Source organism: Trypanosoma cruzi, genomic scaffold (assembly GCF_000209065.1).
Source record: "Trypanosoma cruzi strain CL Brener 1047053517131 genomic scaffold, whole genome shotgun sequence".
Classification (NCBI taxonomy): Eukaryota; Euglenozoa; class Kinetoplastea; order Trypanosomatida; family Trypanosomatidae; genus Trypanosoma; species Trypanosoma cruzi.
This window is the reverse complement of record NW_001849574.1, coordinates 532,220-553,858: the sequence shown is the minus strand read 5'-3', so window position 1 is coordinate 553,858 and position 21,639 is coordinate 532,220. Positions and strand designations below refer to the sequence as shown.

The window sequence follows — 21,639 nt, the reverse complement described above, 5'->3', positions numbered from 1 at the left end:
AAATGCTTTTTTTCTTTTTTATTTTTATTTTTACGTCTTTTCTTCCTTCATTGGTATGTATATATATACATATATATATATATATATCATGCTCTTTCTTTCTTTTTGTTCCACTTGGCAAAACACAAAGGAAGAAATAAAAAAAAAAAGGACGTTGCTTTTCTAATTTTGTCTTTTTTTTTCTTTTTTTCCAACACACGGTGTTATTTCTTGAATGGAGGGCTGAATTGCCCGTTTAAAAAGAATAGAGGGTGTGTGCTGTACAAAAGGGAGGAGGTGGGGATTTGGCGCGCTGTGGATGTGGTCCAAGGTGTTTTCTCCTCTGCTTACCAACCGCCTTGCACCTGCGCAGAAGTTTCCACAGTTGAAACTTCGCCCGCTGCAACACCGGCTTCTTACACGCGAACGTCAATGCATTATCTCGCTGACATCGTTTGATGCAAACAGTGTGGAATTTGCTCGCCGCGAAATAGCCCCTGGGAGCATCGTGGAGGTGCGAGATTCGGAGCGTCACCATTTGCTCGCGTTGGGGTTCTACGAGCCAGCGCTTCTGCGGGTGGACGTGTTTCATTTGACCCCAAAACTCATCTCAGAGTTGCCCACAATCGGCGAGGAATTTTTTTTGAATCGAATGCGGGAGGCGTGGCAGAAACGTCAGCGTGTCTTTGGTAATATGGCGGTGAACGGCGATAATAACACGTACCGTGTCGTGAATGGTACTGCAGACGGCATCCCCTCCTTGTACGTGGATCTCTACTCCTCTAGCTTTGCCCGCATTGTAGCAACTTCCTTTGGAGCAGAACGACTCGTTCCTTCTGTCGCGGAGTTCTTGAGATGCTACGGGGCGGAGCAACTTTTGTTGGATACACCGTATTTGAAAGACCGCGAAAAACTCACCCTTGTTCATCCTACTATTCCCCTCTCGGCGGTATACATTGAGAATGGCACGAGACACCTGTGGATTCCACCAGCGGAAACCCCTGCAACGCGAAGTAATAGGTGGTTACTTAACACAGCGCATCGCAGGACACGTTTTGTACTTCGCGAGGTTTGTCGGAATAAGCGTGTTTTGACTGTAAATGACCGTAGTGGGTCTGCAGCACTAAATGCCTTAATGTCCGCAAAGAGTGTGTTGATTGCTGAGGCCGATGCTGCTCTGCTAGACCGTATACGGGAAAATCTTGTTGCCAACCACGCCACAACTGTATTTAATATCTGCGAAACCGTTCCATGTACAAACATCGAAGACTTGGAGGCCCGCCGACAAGACGTGGTTTATTTGGAGCATCACCCCGACACATTGTCCTCTGAGGAACAATGGCGGACAACACTGGCTACCTTGCTGCGGCGTCGAATTTGCGGCGATGGCACTCTGCTCTTTGTAGCGCAAGAGGCTGCCCCGCTCGGCATTCCAGATCTTCAGCAGCAGCATGCTTCAACCGAATATTTTGTGCCCGCTTCTCGGGAAACGGTTGCAACGGCTCTCCGTCTCGCTGCTTCCGAGCACAATTTAAACCTTCGGCAACTTCGTGTATTTGGTCCTTCTGTTGATTACCCCGTTCTTCCGATGGCGGAGTCGACGTGTTTTTCACAGATATTTTTCCTGGAAAGTAACAGGTGATGCGTTGTCACTTGAAAGGAAAAGAACGTTGGAGTAAAAAATGAAATGTGAAAGGAAACTTTGGAGAGAGAGCGGAGTGAAAATCTTTACTTTTTTCTTTCGCCCCGATCTGGAACTCCTTTACACCTATTTTCCTGCGCTGTGTATACGTGCGTTTTGTTGGTTGTGTGCATGAAGGAGGGGATGATAGTTGCACTGCGGCGAAAAAAATGGTGTTTCTTCTTCTGTTTGTATAGCTGACTTCTTTCTTTGTGTTTCGGGCGTCGTGGTGGGGGGCGGTTCTCTCAGGATGGAGAGGACGAATTGGGAACAGAAGGGATGCAGGAAGAAGGGAGCGTTTCAGACTGGGAGGCGCAGCCGTTTGATGCAGTCAACTCAAAGATTTGTGAAACCATTCGTCGACTTGACGAGACAATAGGGCGGCCGCCATTCCCCAATCCCTCAACAACGCAGTGCCGCTTGCTTGCCGTGTCACTTGTCCAAATGCTGCGTCATGTTCAAAATTACGGTCGCATAGCAGCTTTAGCAGAGTATCCTGAAGTGAATATGACTTTGCCTATTCTTTGCGCCTCTGTAACAAACGGGTCTGAGGGACGCAAACCATGTACAGTGCTTATGGAACTTCTTCTTGAGGCGTTGATATGTGTGCATTCTGTTTCTTTGTATCCACTTCAAACGACACTGAAGGACGCTAAGGAGGTGTTGCCAAATTCTCCAGTGGCATTTAAACTTTTCGTTGTGACAGGCGCCATTGATGTGGATGCCATGCGGTTTTTTCTGGGCGTGGAGCCCCCACCAAAAGCAGAGCAAAAGGAAAAGAAATCCTTGAAGGGAGGCCGCCGGGCAGCACGTTCCAACACGAATTTGCAGATGAATACGAATAACAACTTCAAAGAAGGGTTTAAATTCGTTTCAACTGACATGCTCAACGCTGCATTGGATATGGTTCTTCCATCCGACTGCATGGAGGTTCTGTTATCGCTTTTTAATAGTTCAGCCAAGTTTCAAAAAGTCATTGGTGGCGATAGTGAACTGGCTGCTCGTGTGATGGGCGTGTATGGTGATCAACTCCTTCCAAATCTACGTCCCTCAGCTTTTATTTGCTGCCTGGATGTTCCTGTTCTTGACACGTTTGTAGATGTTGTCCAGATGCACGGAGAGAGTATGGCATTACTCAAAGACTCTGTCTTTACACATATCCCTTTGGTGGATTGGACTGCCGAGCGACTCTCCGGTCTCATTCGTTACTGTGTGGACCGGAAAGTAAGGCATGACGAGGCTCTTGCAAGTCTTGTGGTGTATGTCTTCCTTTGCAAGCTGCTGACGATGTGGAGAGAAACGCACAACTTAGCATTGCTCCCAATCGAGGAAGAGGCGAAGATGTGGATTTCTGTATTGAATATGGTGCATTTGTTGCCGCTCAACGCAGGCGCCATACCAACAGATGAGGAGGAACAACTCCTCAGGTCATTAAGTGTGCTCGCCGAATGTGTAAAGCGGCGGTACACTCTAACGGAGGTGAGGAGAGCGACGTCTGCCGTGCCGCACGCCTCTGTGAGTTCCGCACTGGAGATGCTTACAGCGTTGCTCAGTGCGAAAGAAGCGGCGATGTCCGACGCATCTGCGGGGATAGGTGGAGGCGGGGGAAAGAAAAAGAAGAAGGGTGGAAGGCACAACAACACCGCCGTCGCCACTGCTAATGACAACAAGCTATCAGTGTTGCCTGCGCAAACGGCTTCAATGGATTTTTTTTGCAGGGGGGTTGCTGATTTTTTTGCTCTTCTCTTTTGGTTTACACCACCATCAACTGTGAAGATGGATGCTTATAAAACGGAGAGTATTTTGGAATCCCTGGCGGCATTGCTTCTTCGGCTTGTAGATGAAGGTGCTGGCAAAATACCGCATGCCTGTACATGGGAAAGCTACTTGGATCTCCTCCTTTCAATCATAAGCCCCTGGGGCAAAAGGTCTCACGTGTCATGTCTGAGACCAAAGACAATGTCCGCAGTTCTCTCTGCTGTGTGTGTCACGCGTCGAATACAGTGCTGCGGAGTCATTGCACAGCGGATGCCTGATGTCTACAGTTCTCCGCAGTGCTCAATAAACAATTACAAGATTCTTCTTGAAGTCTGGCTCAGGGGGGGATTGTGCGTGGATGACTTTTACGCACCCGCAGTCCCCTTTTCCTCCACAGAGTCTATTGGGATCATTCTCGGTCTGCTGGACGGCGATCGACGTTGTGAATTGGCGCAGCTGCTGTTGAGCGCCGAAAGATTGACGAGGGTTCTCATTCCTGCAATAAAGGAGGCACTGCTCGAAGAGCCTTTAAACCATCCTTTGGAAACAACAAAAACAAAAACATCATTATCAGCCGCAGCAACGGCGCGGAAGGGTCTTTTGGAGCTGCAGAATGAACTTCTTGGCGGAGCCGAAATGCAAAGGAAAATGGTGGCGGAACAACAGCAGAAGGAGGAGGACGAAAAAACGATGCAACTGCTGGCGGAGGTACAGAAAAAGGAGGAGCTGAAGGCGAGGAACAGAGCCTTTGAAAGCGAGCAGCAGAAGCGTTGGGAAATGAAAGACGAAGAACAGAAACGCATCCGAAGGCTGAGAGAGGATCACGAGCGAGAAAAAGAGGAGCGGCGGGAAAAAGAACGACGGGATCGGGAGGAGAGATGTCAAAGGGCCATTGCAATGCTAAAAGAAATGGCTGCCAAGACGAAAGCGGAGCGATTGGCTGAGCAGAAGGAGCGGTTGTTGCGATACCGTGAGTGTGTCGCCATGAACTCTCGCATTTTATCTTTTTTGGAGCATTTGCATTTGACTCCGTCCAGGATCATGCACTTGTTAACGACACTTCGTCCACATCTTCCCCGCATGACGTACGATGATGTGTTGGAGTTTGTCGTTACGGGAAACCGCAAGGTTCCCGGTGACATTCACGCTGTTGATGAACGCACCAATAATACAACTACTGGAGACAATGTGCATGCCGGGGAGGTTACGAGGGAGGTCAAGGAACAAGCAGTTTGTTTTGTGGATGAGGGCTCTTCTTTCTGGGATAGTGTGATGCAGCTCGTTGCGCAACAGTCCGATGGCCAAACAAGGAAAACCCGTGTTGTTAGTGCGGAGAAAGAAGAATACGAAGGGAATTTGCCAAAAGAAGCTCTTGGTTTTTCCTTTCATCGAAGAATGAGTGCGGTTCTTGATCTTTTTGATTACTCCATGGGGACGAATGAGACTGTGCCCAATCCTTTGCCTTCGCTGAATGTGCGTTGTGCCTTGAGAGTAATTGAGAAGGAGGTGCTGGCTGGCAGCGGAGTTTGTGGCGTGCGAGAGGCCTTTTTATCCTGCCAACAACGTGGCTTGTGCCTTCTGCAAAACAATATCTGCACGCTGACACCATTAGGTTTCCGATATCATTACCCATTCCATGACCCGGAGCAGATGCTTGAAATACAGCTTGAGCGGCGGCGTGAGAAAGCAAGAGCGATGATGGCGGAACGGCAATCTGCCGATTTGGACGATTACGAAGAGGAATATGAAGAACAGGAGGATGTGTTGGTGAAAGATGGAACAGATGACGAAACCATGCCATCGCTTGCCGATGATAACACAGTTTGCTTTACGGATGAATTGATTTGAAAGTGAGGGCAAACACACGGAAAAAAAAAAAATTCTTGCCACGATTTTGTTGTATTTTTTAGTTGTTGTTGCTTTTTTCCTGTTTTCCACTCCCATTCTCTCTTTGACAATACTCGCGAATTAAAAATGTGTGACGCTCTCATCTCATCCACATCTCTCATCTTCAACTGCAGTTGGAGGAGAAAAAAAAAAGGGGTGGGGGATATTATTTTTGAAGGACCGAGGGGTTGCGTTCACTCTCTTGGGCACGGGGTGTTATGCAGGATGACGGCGAGGAACTCTTTCATGATGACATTGTTAGTGACGGAACGGCTTCATGTGAATTCCCTGCGGTGAATACAGAAGAAACCGTTGATGTGGAAGGGACTGCATGTGTTCCGTATTTGGCGCCGCCGCGACTAATGGCATTTGGTGCAGCGTCTCCGCTCCTTCATCCTTCCACTTTTAAGAAGGACGAGAGTACCGTCAGGAAAAAATTCACGGGAGACTATCCAGCTGCCCAAAACAACTTTTATAGACCAGAGACGACTTTATCGGATGTGGTTCAAGAGGCAGAAGCAGAGGAAAACAAGACTATTTTGCAGGTAAATCTTGAGGCTCTTTTTGAAGAATCCCTAATGACTTCTTCTTATTCCGTTTCTTCTATGCAGACCGTGCCAGTATGCAATTATATTCTGAGAACTTACTTGGGCGTTGCTTCGGGCCAGTTCCGTCAAGGCCAACAGGAGGTGGTGTTGTCCATCCTGCAGGGGCGGAACACGCTTGCCGTGTTTCCCACAGGGTGGGGCAAAACGCTTTGTTTCCAGTTTCCTATCCTTGTTTACCGCTTGATCTTTGAAGCCAAACTTAGAGCATGGCAGAACCTACAAGGCTCAGATACATCCGGGACTTCGAGTGGGCCACCAGAGTCCCATTTTGCTGTTATTGTGTCTCCATTGTTGTCCTTGATGGCCGATCAAGCAGGAAAAATTGCCAGTGGTGGAAGTCTACGAACAGCAGTTCTCTCCTCTGGTACATCGACTTCTCGTGAGCGGACGATTTTGGATGAGTTGGCCTCTCCATTGTGTTGTATTGACTTGTTGTTTCTTTCACCTGAAAGACTTGTTCGTCACAGTGAACTGCGGAGTGTGTTGGAGAGACATGCACATCGAATTGCCTTCATTTGTGTAGATGAAGTGCACTGCGTTTCTCAGTGGGCCTACGACTTTCGACCCTCCTTCATGTATGTGCACCGCGTCTTGGAACGCCTTTGTGGCGGTATTCTCGCAATGGATGGACGGAGACACGCGCCTCCTTTCTTGTGTCTCACGGCCACGGCATCACCGTCTGTTATTGATGACCTCAAAGTTATTTTCCGCATCGAGCGAAGTGTCATTGTACCGTACTGTCGTGAGAATCTCCAATTGGAGTCCGTTTCTCTTCTGGACGTTGGATGTCAAAGGCCTCCTACGCAGCGGATGCTCCAGGAGAAGCTCCTGCAAGCTGTGCTAGAGCTACCGAAACCAATGCTTGTATACGTCCAGACACGTGTGGATGCAGATGAATTGGCAACTTTTCTCATTTCAAAGCTTGGCACCGTGCAGCGCGGAACGAGAGGGAATGGTCTGGACGGTACATCCTCTTCCATCTTCACAAGTGCCACACATGTGAAGATGGAAAAAAGCGGTGGTCGCAGAACCGTGGAGGGAAAGGAACGTATCATCATTCGAAGTTACCACGCAGCCCTTGATCGTCATGTACGAACAAAGACTCAACAAGAATTCATGCAATGCCGTATTGACGTGCTTGTCGCTACGGTGGCGTTTGGAATGGGCATTGATAAAGCCGATATCCGTTCCGTTGTTCACGCCTCAGCGCCGAGCTCTCTCGAAAGTTATGTGCAAGAAACCGGCCGTGCAGGGCGTGATGGTCAAAAGTCGTTCTGTCGTCTACTTTATAACCCCTTTGATTACTACACTCTTCGCTCACGGGCTCTCGCGTCCTGTCTTTCCCCGTTGGAGGTGCACGCCATTGTGAGTTCTATTCTTAGCAGTCCCACCACTCACTTTGGGGAGAAGTTGACGATGATTTCCGTTTCTAAAATTTCAGAGCAACTTGCTGTGGGTGAAGAGACCGTAGAAACGGTTCTCTTCATGCTTGTTTTGCAGGAAAGTGGGGTGCTGCATGAGTTGCATGGGACAGCACCGATGGGGTACCGTGTGAACCACGCCGCTGCGGAAGTGGTTGTCACCACCGATCACTCAGCAAAGCGAAAGCGGGGGCGTGATGCGATGGGATCCTCCGGAATCAGCGGTGTGTTGGCGCAGCTCGAGGTGCTCGACGGGGTATTTGAATTGTTTCGGCGAAACAAACGAATTGAAAACGTTGTGACAGCAGCAAATGCGTTAAACTTGTCGTTGCGGGATTTTCAGTTTAGAGTGAATGATCTTATTGCAGGGGGTTTTGTCTCGGCTCAGCCGCTCACACCGGCGTATGTTGTTTCGCTTGGAAACAATTTTTCCGAGGCGGCGGCGCCTGCCGGACAGAAGGCAATTGCCGAAAGACTCTGGCAAGCGCATCACAGGCGGCTTGACTCCCTGCAAAAGGCGCTTGATGTAAACTTTGCGGTTTTGCAGCACCCAACACATGAGTCTGTGCGCAAAGGCCTTGAATGGGATGCAAGGCACGGAACAGATGCGATGAGCCCTACACTGAAATGGCAACCGCCGCCGAAGAGCCTCACCAAACTGAAGGCAGTATCGATTGCAAATGACTTTGTCGAGAAAAATCGTCCGCGTATTCGCTCAATTTATGAGGCGGCTCGAGCTCTTCATGGCGTGCTTCCGAAGGCACTGACGAGCCACGGGAAGTATGCAGGTGAACTGCCACTTAGTGCGAGCTGGTACGTGAGCTCGCCGTACTTTGGTCTTTTGAAGGAGTTTGATCTTCAGTGGCTGCTGAAGGTGCTCGCTCCACACGGACTGGATGAGGATGATTCAATGGAAAGAAGCAGTCGACTACCAACAGCGTAAATTCCAATTCGCAGCCACTTGTTTGGCGTCATATGAAGGCTGTTTCTCTGCCTTGAGAAAGGAGGAAATGTACTTTATCTTCCAAAGGGTGTATAAAACTTTTTTCTTTATTATTTTTTTTTTTCTTTTTTTCTTTTGTTATACACAAAAACACCGGAACTTTACCCCGTAAAAAAGTAAAAGGAAAAGAATTTAAAACGAAAGGAGGATATGCGGTGTTGCCGTCGTTTGAGGGGGCATCAGCCTGTGGTGGCAGTGGCGACTGGGATGGAGGAAAAACAGCAAATGAAGCAACCTTCTCTTCCACCAGAGCAGGCAGTCTACCTGAAGCCGAGCCGAAGTCGACGCCGCAAAGCAACCTTTCTTTTTACGCGGATGCGTGATAGTCCGCCTGCTTACGCATTTAGAGCACCACCGCTTGGTACGGCATTACCGCTTTTTTGCATTACGTCCTCTTCATGTGAGTACTATGCCCTGCGGCTACCGCTTTTGAAGGCGGGTTTTAAGCGTCTTCCCACCGGCACCAATTTCTCTCTCCCGAGCAATGTCCTTTGGGGACGTTCCATGCCTCTATATCCCGCTGTAGGTGTTTACCATCTCCCTTCTTCATCGTCACCATCGCATTTGTCGTCGTCGTGTACGTCTCCACATGCAGATGGTGCTACAGACAATATCGTCTTTCCAGCGTCATCCGCTGCCACAAACGAGGAGGCAGAGACTTCCAGTTCAGTTCGAATGGTGTGCAATCATCAGCGTTTTAACCACTTCCCACGCAGTCATGTTAACGTTGGCTGTAAGTGGGGGCTAACAAGACGCCTGCGCCAAGTGTCGAAATTAATTGAAGAAGTTGGAGAAGATAAGACGCTCTACGATTTTGTTCCACGCACATGGGTGTTTCCAGACGAAAGTGAAGTGCTTTTCAAAGCCCTGGCAGAAGCACCGTCTACGCAACGTTTTATTTGGAAACCCGCGCGTGGGAGTTGCGGTCACGGTATATTTACATGCTTGGGTGGGACTAAGAACACGCCGCGTTGGCAACGTCTGGCGGCGGAGATTAAAAATCGCATATTGACGGAGACGCCAGGGCCTGGTATGGTGGGACGCAAGTATGTTGTCCAGGAATACATTGAGAATCCATTATTGCTTAACGGACGAAAAACGGATCTTCGCCTTTACGTAGCGGTGACAAGCTACGACCCGTTGACCGTCTATCTTCATGAGGAAGGTCTTGTGCGTCTGGCGGCGCAGGAATATAGCAGTGCTGGCAATGGGCCAAACTTTGATCCCTTCCGTGACCTCACAAATTACTCCGTGGGGAGGCGATGGCATACACGGGGCAAACAATCTCACATTCAAGGGGAGGAGGATATTAGTGTGGTATCTGATATCTCTTCGGGCGAGAAGTTATCTCCGCCGTCATTAGAGCTCAAGAAGAGTCTGAGTGACTTGTGGGAGCATATTGACGCTATGCACCCGGCGGTAACGCCAATTAATACGTCGCTACACCGGCACATGTCAGAGAGAGTCAAGGAAGAAATTGCGCGTGTGATTGTCAAAACTCTGCTTGCCGTGAAGGTTCCTTTGGCGACTGCCACATGTAGCCTCTCCGTTCCCGGCGGCTTTTTTGAGCTTTATGGATTTGACTTGATGCTAGATTCGAAGCTTAAGCCGTGGCTTGTCGAGGTGAATACGTTGCCCTCTCTTGCCAGCTCGTCCCCTCTCGACTATGCGGTCAAGACAAATATTGTGGCCGATCTTTTAAATCTTGCAATGATTGAACCGTTTGAGCGTCCTGTATCTTGCTTTGACGAGCTGGACGACGAGTTGCGTCTCTCTGGCATCCTTGATCCTCTCTCCAAAGAAGCTGCAGAAACCGTTCATCGGTGGTGCGGCGGCGCGAGTCGTGACCCTCGACCGTTGAATGATACTGAGGCCAGAGAGGAGGTGGGGCTTCGCCTACAGGACGAGCTGGTCTACTGCGGTGGATTTCAGCGCATTTTCCCACCATTGCCATCAGCGCAGAGACTCTCCATAATGAACGAGGTGGACGTTTTCTCCCGTTGTCTTTGCTTCTCTAAAGCTGATATATGGGCCCTAGAGGTATAACAGATGTGCTCTGTTCGACTGCGACAAGGAGTTTTATTTATTTATTATATATACATATATATTTTTTTTCTTCTACCAGCGTCTGCGTGCCTGTTTAAAGGATGGACCTGTGGCAAATAGACACACACCCATATTGTTGCAATCAAATAATAATAATAATAAGAGGGTGAAAAGGACAAACATTGGGTCCGATAGTGATAGAAACAGAGTCCCATGGAATATCGTCAAGCATTATGCATGCATTTACGTTGCGTATTATTACATGAACCTAGAAGAGTGGATATTACAAAATCATTGACTGCCCCTTTGTGAGTGATGTACGTGTGAGAGTTGTTTTTTTTTTTTTTTTTTTTTTTTTGCTTTGTGTGGTTCTTTTCTTTTTTGAGTGTAATTTATCAGGGTGCTGGAGAAGGTGACATCTTCCAGAAGAGTAGTAAAGAGAAGAAATAAGGAGGGAAATGGGCGATAATTTGCCGCCACTGGAGCTTCTCACAGAGGAGGAAGCTGCACTTCTGGCGGAGTATGGTGTCAAGGGTCCTTACGATGATCTTCTTAGGTTTCCTGCTGCATCCACATGTGTTTTTGATTACGGCGGAAGGGACGTTTTTCTCACTGGCACTCGTCCTGATGAGGGCGATGATGATAACAAGAGGTTGGACAAGACGGACGCAGGAGAAATCAATCATGTGGACCATACGTGGCCTCTTGACTGTGTCTTATTGCACCATACCCACATGCTCTCGTATTCCACAGCAATACCTCTGTGGGATGGCGTGAATGGGGTTTTAAATGGCGACACAAAGATTGTTCCAATCATGACCCCTCATAGCCCGCTGTCTGTAGAGAGATCGGATGCTGTTGGTTCTATCGACCGCGAAGAAGGTAAATTTGAAATGGAAGATGTTTCGCCCGCCAGACAGTTCAATAGGTATGAAAGGAGTGACCTGGATTTATTGGTCACCGCGGACGACCTACTGCGAGAGGCAGACGAATTATTGGCTAAACGCATACAATACCTGGATCCCATGGCTGAAGATTACCTGTTGGAGAGAGAACGTGCGGCGCTAGAGGAGGAGCGTCGCTGGTCTCCAATCCACGGTGCCGAAACAACAACGACTGCTCTCACGGAAAGCGACGGCAGCTCGGAAGATGAAGACGCAGCGAAGGAAAAAAATGGAAAGAAGGAGCTCAAAAATCTCTTTGCTTATGAATTTGGACCGACGACAGAGGAGCAGCAGACCCTCCATGAGTGGGATGAAGCGGTGCTGAGGTGTGAGCAGCGGCTGGAGCTGTTGCGGAACAATGCCGTGGACGGCGAAACGATGAACGCTTCCCGTGATGAAGAACTGGACGTCATGGCTGTGGTTTTTCCCTCGTTGCGGGCGGAGGAGTACCACGGGGCGCCGATTCTTGCAACACACTCACCGTCGGTAAAGCAGCATACCGGAATTTTGGAATCGATCGCAACGATGGAAGCAAGAGATAGTGAGCTGCAGGCGGCAGCGTGCCAGCAACTGGAGAAAGCGCGAGAGGAACGCCGTCGTCCTCGCCGTGCTCCGCCGGCTGAAATTGTCTTTGATCAATTCTTGACCCGAGTGAATCAACTTCTGCCACCGAATGAGATGGAGGTGAAATTGGAGGCCACAGAAACCCTCGAGTCGGCGGAGGAGGTGAAAATGGCGCCAAGTGTGAGCGGAGAAAAGACGGCGGTCGGGGACGCAAAGAGTCACACGCAGCCGTTGAGTACCAATCAAGTTCAAAGGAATGCGCGGCGCGAGGGATTTCGTGTTCGCTGCGAACTTCGTGAGGCGTGGTGCATGCAGGAGGAAGATCGAAGAGCAACCCGTCTTTTGCTGTGGCGTAAGGAGGAAGCTACACGTATTCAGAACGACATTCAGGGGTGCCTGTCCGATGAGCGCAGTATGCGTGAAATCCTTCTTTTAGAAGAGTGCAATGTGTACCGGGAGATTTCTTACCTAGAACGCCAAAGTGCTTTTAAAGCCAAAGAAAATGAGAAACTTCGCCAGGAAGAATTCAGGTCCCAGCTTGTGCGTATTATCACGAAGGAACATGCAGACATTCGGCATGAAATTATGGCGATGGAAGAAGGCACCATGAGGGAAATTTTGCGGGAAGAACAAAATGCAAGGGATCTTTTACTTGTTCGCCAGCAAGAACACACCGCACACAGCATTACCGCTGTGTCGCGTTCGAACTTCACTGAATGGGAAGATAGTGACGGGAACGAGGAGAGAATTACAGAAGCGGTGCCATTAAAAAAAACGGCTCAGGCGTGGAAACTTTTGAAATCATCTGGTCAATTCCCTGCAACAAGAACATGTATTGATCATTCACCTATCGGCAATGCCCTTCGCCTGCAGTCTCTGCAACGGGAGGAAGGCATGAGAAGAAAATGGGTACACGAGTGCAAAAAAGGTATAATTCAGACTGCAAGTGCATTAGCGGAATTGACGCACGGTGTGGATGAGAGAACAACAAACACCCCGCTGCCTGGCGTCCGACCGGGGGTTAATTCAACTCCCACTCCACCGACGCTGTCGAATGATGTGTCCTATTCTTCGTTGGATAACACAGCCATTCGCTTAGATGCAAATTTGGCGAAGCAGCTGCAACCGACTGTTTTTGGTGGTGTGAAGAGCAGTCTGCGGGAAGTGGCGCAGCTTTGCCATAGACTCTCCTTTGCTCTGGAGCAGGTTGCCGCGGTGGACTTTGCTAGTTTGGCCACGCTGGAGGTTTGCACAAACGGCGGTGTGATGAATTGCAAAGAGAAACACATGACACCTGCGGCTCCGTTAGTACAGGAGCTCGATCTTGGAGGCAACGCACTTCGCACGTTGCCTCTCGATGATCTCCTCCGAGTGTTTCCTTCCATCCGTCGTTTAAACATCAGCGACAATGGACTGAGGGATGTGACGTGTCACTCTGCGTCATTGCGTGGGGTATCGGAGGCTCATGCTCATTCCTTGGCACAGTCAACCCATCTCTCTCACCTTGATGTCTCTATGAATAAATTGCATAGTGTCGAGGTCATTGGAAAGCTTCTTCCATACCGGTTACGCTCATTGGTGATGTATGCAAACCATGTTGACTCTTTGTTGCCGTTGGCGTCGTGCACTCATCTTGAGAGCCTTGAGGCAAGTCGTAACCGAATTTCCTCGCTTTCTGAACTGCAACATCTTTCTCTCTTACGGACTCTGGACTTGAGTGAGAACTGTCTCATAACCTGGGACGCATTTGCGCAACATGTACTGCTGCAGAATTTGTATCTGTCACGAAATCAGATTAGCGCGTTCCCAAAAACTCTATTCCTTGGCTTCATACGCCAGCTCTTTATGAATGAGAACCAACTTGAGGTACTTCCCAGTGAATGTTTTTGCTGGCTCCCTTTTCTATCGGTGCTTCATGTCGAGAATAATAAGTTGCGTGATGTATCGGGCCTGGCGCATTGCCCCCGCCTTACAGTCGTAGGTCTTGCATTTAACCGGCTACAACGAGTGGAAGATCTTTCTCCTCTTGCGGCGTGCAAAAAGTTACGGAGTTTGTCCGTGAATGAAAATCCATTTACGCGTGGGATTGATTGCAACAAATTTGGAACATCAGCAAAGGTGAAGATGACACTGCTTGCCTGGCTTCCACAACTTTCCGAGCTCAATAATGAGAAATTGATAGATGCAGAACGCAGCAGTGCTATGGAGAACGAAATCATGTGGCTTCGCCCTTTTAGCATGGCTCGTCGTTTGAGGCAACAGTTTCACGAAAGTGCGGTGTATGACGCTTGGTATTGGCCATGTGGATCCACAGTGGAAGATTTACAGCAAGTGTGTGGCAGTAGGGAATGGGGTTTGCAATACATGAATATAAAAAGCGGGTATGCTGCGTTGTTTTCGGCCCTCACAAGTGATGTGGCCTTGACAACACTTCAAAAGGAACAAGATGTTCTTATCGCCTTTTGCCGGAGACGGCATCATGATGCGTTACGCGTGGAGGAGGAACTACAAAAAAGATTTCGTGAATCAAAGCAGCGTTTTAATCCGGTTATTCATCTTTTATCGAATACGGTTGATGAACGAAATGGAAGTGAAACGAATAGTATCCTGCGGCAACATTTAACGGCTCTGCAGACGATGCCGCAAATAATGGCCAATATGCATTTACGTTCGGTGCTTTACCATGAGCGCATGAAGGAGCACCGTGAAGCGAGGGCAAAAGTTTTCATTTGTGAATGGATGCGTCTTCGGCTCCTTGGTAGGCGAGCCAAGAAGGAGCTTGAGTCATTAAAGGCGGCTTATGCGGAATCACAGCGACGGCGCTATGAAGCAGCTGCACGTGTCATTCAGCCCGTGTGGCGAGGAGCGGCGTTTCGCTCACGTCTTCAGCGGATCTTACACATCAATGACGATAAAGATGATGATGAATTCACCCATGTTTCTTTGGACTTTATTGATGACTTGCAGACGAAAGGCGATGGTGATGGTGTTGAGGCCGTCCTTCAGCGAGTGCTGCAATCTCATGTGGCTCTACCGAACTTCCCCGTTTCATCGTCTCCCACCCGAATCACTGGTACTCAAGATAGTTTGGTGGGACCCTTGCTGCCTCGTGCAAGCTCCGTCTTGCCGGACGGGACAAGTCGCATCGGTGAAGAGGAAAGGCAACGCCCGGAAACTCAGCCGCAGAGAGGGACGAGGCGGTTGTCTCAAGAAGGACGAAAGCAACAGAAAGAGGAACAGTTGCCACCCCATTCATCATTCTCGTCATCATCACGTGTGGATGATGAATGGGGTGCGCTGGTGAGTTCACAGTTGCGGAAGAGGCAAAAGAAGATGGAGCGGGCGCAGCGTGAGAACATGCGTCGTGAATTTATGAAAGATCCTCTGAAGGTGAAAAGGGCGCTTGGGGGCGGGTAAGGCAAACACGGTGCAGGAGGAAAGAAGGGAGGAAGGGGTTTGGTGATCGGTCGCAAAGTGCCTTCACACTGTGTTCTGGAAACGACGTATCCAATTCTTTATAATTTTGTGCTGCGAGAAACACAAATGAGGGAGAAGAGGTTTGAAAGGGGTGTTCTTTTAGTGTCTGCTCTCGTCTCCTTTCGCTGCAATCTGTGACACTCGCTTTTTTTTTCTTTTTTTTTTTTTTGGTTTTTATTTCTCTTTGGGGAGAGCGAGCGAAAACTTTTTGTGTTTTGTCGCTTTCTCGTTCCGGAGGAATTTTTTGTCGTTGTTGTTGTTGTTTTAGTGCCGTGAAGAAGTTGTTGAGTCGTCTTTTCGTCGGGGCGTACGGCACTTGGCGGGTCGGACTCTCTGCTGCCATTTCTGCTTGGCGCCCTCCATTCAGCACACGAAATTTCGCCAAAATTCAAGAAGCGGCGGCAGGGTTCCTGCCTGGTACACTTCCGCTTCCGTGTGCGGAGGCTGTTTCGTGTGGTAACAATGGTGTTTGCAAGCTGTAACAGATTTCTCAGCATCATTGGAATGCGGGGGGACCGCGCGATGGGAGAAAAACGGACGCAACTTGCCCCCACCATGCGAACAGTAAGGCCACTGGACCCTGCTGTCGCTGCCGCATATCCCGATAACACAGTTATCAACAGCCATTACACGTTCTACAACTTTTTGTTTCTCAGTCTCTATGAACAGTTTCGACGCCCGCTGAATTTCTACTTTTTATTGGTTGCATGTCTACAGTTTATTTCCGTGATTGCGCCCGTCAGTCCCTTTTCCACATTGCTGCCACTTCTTTTTGCTTTCACCCTCACCTCACTGAAGGAGGGGTATGATGACATTAAACGTCATCAGCAGGATGACAAATACAACAACAAAGCACGTACGGTGCTAGATCCAGTGTCAGTATCGTGGCAATCGCGGCCGAATTACCGCATACGTGTTGGGGATGTCATCCTTTTAAAGGGCGATGAAGAAATTCCATGTGATGTGGTGGTGGTGGCGGCCACAGCGTCTACAGTTTACATTCGAACAGATAACCTGGATGGTGAACTTGATCTCAAACCGCGGGAAATTGTCTTTCCCCACTCTGTCTCATCCAACAATGCAACGAAAGATGATACAACAACTAGTTCTGATTTGAATCTCATTTGTGTTGATGATACTTGTGAAACAATTATCAACAAAGTGGGAAATATTAAACTTGTCGTTCCTCCACCTTCTGCGATCATTGAGTCGTTTGATGGAGTTGCTGAATTCACATGTGCGAGTGGAAGTAGCGAGGATGCGACTACGATCTCTGTGTCCATTTCCCACCACCATCTGCTACCGCAGTCCTGTTTGCTTAAAAAAACAAAGGCTGCCCTATGCGTGGCAGTTTACACTGGGGAGGAGACAAAGTGTGGCATGAACAAAAGTCCTCCACCTGTGAAATGGGCCAAGATTGACCAGGATGTCTCCCGGTACTCCATTTTTGTCTTTTTCTGCCAGCTTGCGAGTGCCCTCACGTTTGGTCTTCTCGGCTACTTTTTGAACAGCCGAGTGGAAGAAGAATATTGGTATCTGAAGTTGCCATCGAACGAACTAGATGCCTCACTCATCATTTATCCGCTCCGTTTCTTTCTTTTAACGGCTGTTATGATTCCGGTCTCCTTCAAATTTGTTGTTGACATGAGCAAATATTACATGGCATTGGCAGTCGAGTGGGATGAAGCGATGAAACCTGACGGGCCAAATAGCGAAGGATGTCGCGTTAAGAACTCGGATATACTTGAGGATCTCGGTCAATTGGATTATGTTCTATCTGACAAGACGGGGACGATGACGCAGAATGTTATGGAATTGATTTATGTCACTATTGGCGATGAACGTCTGTGTCTGCATCAGGAAATAAAAGAATTGGTGAATAAATCCGAGCTGGGTATACCAAATAATGAGCGCGTATTACACTTTGGAAGGATTCTTTCTCTCTGTAACACGGTTGAGACGCTGGGTAAATCTGGTTCGTCGTCGTCTGAAGGTGCTTTTGTTTTGCCACAGTATCAGGCATCTTCCCCTGATGAGGAAGCTATATGTCGCGGTTGTGTTTCGCTCCACGTTCAACTTTTGTACCGCGACGCCAATAAGGCCGTATTGGAAGTCAATGGAGTAAAGGAAACGTGGATCATTCATCATGTGTTTCCCTTTTCCTCAGAACTGAAGTCAATGGGCGTGATTGTCGAGGAGAAGTCCACAGGGACGTTGTATTTTTTTGTCAAGGGGGCCGATGATCGCATTATGGAAATGGCCGCCCCCACGTCAACACCATTATTTTCCACCTTGAGAAGCAGAGAATCACAGGTGGATTTATTAACATCCCATTTGAATTCTTACGCGCGAAAAGGCCTTCGGACATTACTGGTGGCAGAAAAAAAACTTTCCGAAAGTGATTTGAACACGTTTATGGAAGAAATGAGGGTCGCGGAATTGTCGTTACAGAATCGGCGGGAGCAAGTACAAAAAGTACGTCTAAAAATGGAGAAAGGAGTAACAATTGCGGGCATTACGGCCATAGAGGATAAACTCCAAGAAGGGGTTCAAGACACGGTACGTGACTTTATTCGAGCTGGAATTAAAGTATGGATGTTGACAGGAGATAAGGTCCAAACAGCCGTACAGATTGGACTTTCCTGCTCCTTGTATGCCCCGGGAAATCGCTTAATTTACATTGTTTCGGGAAATTCAACCGATGGTGTTGGATGGGAAGAACACATGATGTCTATCCCTTTACCAGACCCACCAAAGACCACAGATGGAGGATTAGGGATTTTTTCGACGGGAGCAGAAATCCTTGAAGAAGAAAACACCCGCGGTTTTGAAAATTTGGAGGATGGTGATTCTCTAAAGAATGAAGTTAAAAATGAGGATGGTCAAGGCGATACAACGCCCGCCGCGAGCTTCCAAAAGGATAATTCCGTATTAGTAGTGGAAGGCGGTAGGGTTTTGGAGCGCATTCTTAGTACATCGGAACTAAGGACACGTTTTGCTGCCTTAAGTGATAACTGTATATGTGTTATATGTGCTCGTGTCACGCCCAGTCAGAAGGCCGCCCTGACAAGTTTTGTGCGCTCCAGGGGCTTCATGACGTTGGCGATTGGAGATGGTGGAAATGATGTGGCAATGCTTCAGGAAGCCCATGTGGGCGTTGGGATTGTGGGTAAGGAAGGTCAACAAGCTTCCCGTGCGGCCGACTTCTCCATAAATCGCTTTTCAGACCTCAGGGCTCTTGTTTTTGTGCATGGCCAGCAAGCATACATACGTACGGCGTTTGTAATTAAGTACAGTTTCTACAAGTCCATGCTTATTAGCTTCATTCAGGTAGCGTACAATGTTGTGGGGACGTACTTTTCTGGAGGGACTTTTTGGAACAGCTTTGGCCTTACGGTGTGGAATGGGGTATACACACTTCCTCAAACAATGTTTTACTGCCTGGACCGCATTGCTCCCCGTGTGGTTCTTGAACGACACACATTCCTGTACAAAAGGACCCGACGTGCCTCGGATATGAATATTAAGGAATTTTTTATTGTATTTATAGCACGCGGTATCGTTCAATCCGTACTGACACTGTTTCTTGTAACGGGGGTGTTTAACCTGAGCTTTGCATTTTCAGAAACCGGATGGGCTGCCACTCATGATATAACTTTTTCAGTGGCATACTCTGCCCTCATCATATCGCAGATGCTGACAATGCTATTAGAGTCTCATTCCATTACTTTTCTTAACGCCATTGGGATATTTGGAATGCCGGCCTTTTATGTGGTTATGACGGCGATTTACTCTTCTTTTCAACGATTTCAGTATTTTGGGGTGTGGAACAACACAATGAATGTAATCTCGTTTCTTACAGCGTTTGCTGTGGCATTTGTTTTGGTTCTTCCTGTAATTGGAATGTTGTCTCTGCGTCGGGCGTTAACTCCAAATGCACGTGACGTCCTTCGGACAGCTGCAGTGCAAAATCAGATGCGTCGAAAAATACGATGGGGCCGTGGGGACTGCTGCTCAAGATTCTTTCGCTGGATTTCATGTGTGTCAGAGGAAGCTTCTTGTTTGCTTCGCCACCCGTCCCCTGTGGGGCCGTTGGAGGATATTGCTCAGGTTTAGTTATGACGGTTTGATTGGTATTTCTCTCTCTTTATTTTGTTTGTTTTATTAAATGTTACAGGAGGAATTATGTATTGATTGAAAGGGTGTTTATTCTTCGTTTTTGTTAACAAAATTGCGTGACATTTAGCAGTGTTCAGTAAAAAGAAACAACAAATACAAAAAGAAAAAAAAGGGGGGGGAAAAAACTTCAGTTTTATATATATAAATAAATGTGTGTGTGTGTGTGTGTGTGTGTGTGTTTCTTATAGTGAAAGATGGGGATTGGGATGCCATGACGATGGACGACACGTCAATGACATTCAACCGTGTAAATATAAACATAGGATTTAATTCTACGTTGTTTCTTTGCTCCTTTTCCCCTATCACGAGGCCATTATTCCGTGTGTTTATGTGTGTGTGTGTGTGTGTCGATTTACATGTGTGTTCCGTTGTCTTGTTCTTGCAGGACGCGGAAACAGGGGAACAAACATTACCACTTGCTATGGACCTTTGCCTATCCCTCAAGTGCACAGAGTTGCTTTTTCCTTTTTACATTTTTCATTTTTAAAAGAGGTATATTATCCATATAGGTAGATATAGATTGGTAGTGTTGCACACGTACAGTTTAGGTGATTGTGGATGTCCGTCCCCGTACCACGTTGCGGGACCTGCAATTTCACATTCGACTCTGTTGAGGCGGTGCGTAAGCACTATGAGTCCGACTACCATTTGAACGATGTTCGCCTGCGCGTTGAGGGCCGGCACCCACTGACCGCACAGGAACACAGACGTGGCCGAATTGCGGAGAAAGACGATGTGGACGAAGATGGGAAGCCGACCTTTGCTTGCAAATTGTGCAAAAAGACATTTCATTCTGTGCAGACCCTCCAGGCTCATGTTCGCTCGACGGCACATCTTATGAAGAAGGAGCAACGCATCATTGCACGTGACTCGGATGCATTGAGCGCTATTACAAGTACCTCGTTGGGAAGCGCTGCAATGGGCTTGCATCGTCGTCACAATGCGAAGTGTGCAAAGCAGCCCGCTCAAGCAACAAAACCCAAGAATTTGTTGAAGGTTGGCCTGGATGAACGGGAGGAAGACGTGAGTGAAGTGCGCTGCCTCTTTTGTGGTGCCCTGTCAGATAGCGTGGAAGCCAACCTGCAGCACATGAACACCATCCATGAGTTTGTTGTTCCGCTTAAACACAGGTGCCGTGACGTAGTAGGACTGCTGGCGTACCTCGCTCGCAAAACAAATGGTCTGTTGTGTCTTGTTTGTGGTGAAAAAACAAAAATGTTTGCCTCTCTAGAGGCTCTGAGAGCACACATGCGAGAGAAGAATCATGAGCGCATCATACTTGGTCCTGAGTACGAGGAATTCTACAATACCAGCCTTGGTGACGCCGATTGTGATGATCTATTAGCCCCCAACACCGCCAATTTGGCTCTTCGTGACTCTGGGCGCGTCGTTCAACGAAGGGAGAGAGGGGTGCCTCGACCAAGAAAGAAGGAAAGTGAAACACAAGCCGAAAAGCGTCGGGCTATACTTGCGGCTGACCAGGAGGCCATGGCAGTGGCACGGAAAGAATGCCAGGAGGCGTTGCGTGTGCAAAATAAGGAGGCGCAAAGAATTTTAAGGAGGCAGAATGGCGAATATCAAGACCACCTGCTCAAAGTGAATCTGCGAACCAACAAACTGCATCCAAAGGGATACGATGGAGAAGGTAAGATAAACTAAATAAGTAATAATGTTTTCCACATTTCAAAAATGAACGCAAACATACACGTGCTTTCTTCTCTCTCTCTCTCTCTTTCTTTCTTTCTGTCACTTCTTGGGGTGGAGAATATGGTGAAGAAGAGAGGGAGTTTTGACTCAAGAGGAGAGGTAGGAGAGTGTTGTTTTTTTTTTGCTTGTTTCCTCTAAGTTTCTCTTTGTGTGTGTGATCAAAGCTTTTGCAAGGCTGGCAGCCACACAGTAAGAGGACTCGCCTGATATACACGGTCCATATGAAGGTATATATGACTGACGTTGCGATTAGGTTGTGTCTTGGTATGTGGTAGATGCAGGGGCAGCGGAGGAAGGAAAACAGGATGTGCTTAATAATCTCTTCATCTTTTACTTTGAAGGTCTGCATTATTTTGTGATGACGCTCGTTCCTTCGTTTGTTTGT

At 48.1% G+C, this 21,639-nt stretch overlaps 7 protein-coding genes across 7 annotated transcripts, besides 9 other annotated features; all 7 read left to right on the top strand.

Moving 5' to 3' along the window:
• Positions 1-21,639: part of a sequence feature (heterozygous, non-Esmeraldo-like haplotype) that runs on past both edges of the window.
• Positions 55-87: a microsatellite.
• On the top strand, positions 299-1,621 carry Tc00.1047053511511.120 (hypothetical protein, conserved; the record flags this gene model as incomplete). The annotated part of the gene is made up of 1 exon (XM_812486.1): positions 299-1,621. One exon carries the CDS (start codon positions 299-301, stop codon positions 1,619-1,621), a length of 1,323 nt encoding a protein of 440 aa, XP_817579.1.
• On the top strand, positions 1,940-5,266 carry Tc00.1047053511511.100 (hypothetical protein, conserved; the record flags this gene model as incomplete). Its single annotated transcript, XM_812485.1, has 1 exon — positions 1,940-5,266. One exon carries the CDS (start codon positions 1,940-1,942, stop codon positions 5,264-5,266), a length of 3,327 nt encoding a protein of 1,108 aa, XP_817578.1.
• Positions 5,524-8,277, top strand: Tc00.1047053511511.90 (ATP-dependent DEAD/H DNA helicase recQ family, putative; the record flags this gene model as incomplete). The annotated part of the gene is made up of 1 exon (XM_812484.1): positions 5,524-8,277. The coding sequence occupies one exon, from the start codon at positions 5,524-5,526 to the stop codon at positions 8,275-8,277; it is 2,754 nt and encodes a 917-aa protein (XP_817577.1).
• Positions 8,377-8,414: a microsatellite.
• Tc00.1047053511511.80 (tubulin-tyrosine ligase-like protein, putative) lies at positions 8,488-10,383 on the top strand (the record flags this gene model as incomplete). The annotated part of the gene is made up of 1 exon (XM_812483.1): positions 8,488-10,383. One exon carries the CDS (start codon positions 8,488-8,490, stop codon positions 10,381-10,383), a length of 1,896 nt encoding a protein of 631 aa, XP_817576.1.
• Positions 10,415-10,452: a sequence feature (AT_rich).
• Positions 10,717-10,741: a microsatellite.
• On the top strand, positions 10,842-15,308 carry Tc00.1047053511511.70 (hypothetical protein, conserved; the record flags this gene model as incomplete). The annotated part of the gene is made up of 1 exon (XM_812482.1): positions 10,842-15,308. One exon carries the CDS (start codon positions 10,842-10,844, stop codon positions 15,306-15,308), a length of 4,467 nt encoding a protein of 1,488 aa, XP_817575.1.
• Positions 15,514-15,554: a microsatellite.
• Positions 15,831-19,484, top strand: Tc00.1047053511511.60 (phospholipid-translocating P-type ATPase (flippase), putative; the record flags this gene model as incomplete). The annotated part of the gene is made up of 1 exon (XM_812481.1): positions 15,831-19,484. One exon carries the CDS (start codon positions 15,831-15,833, stop codon positions 19,482-19,484), a length of 3,654 nt encoding a protein of 1,217 aa, XP_817574.1.
• Positions 19,698-19,726: a microsatellite.
• Positions 19,868-19,895: a microsatellite.
• Positions 20,106-21,206, top strand: Tc00.1047053511511.50 (hypothetical protein, conserved; the record flags this gene model as incomplete). The annotated part of the gene is made up of 1 exon (XM_812480.1): positions 20,106-21,206. One exon carries the CDS (start codon positions 20,106-20,108, stop codon positions 21,204-21,206), a length of 1,101 nt encoding a protein of 366 aa, XP_817573.1.
• Positions 21,258-21,292: a microsatellite.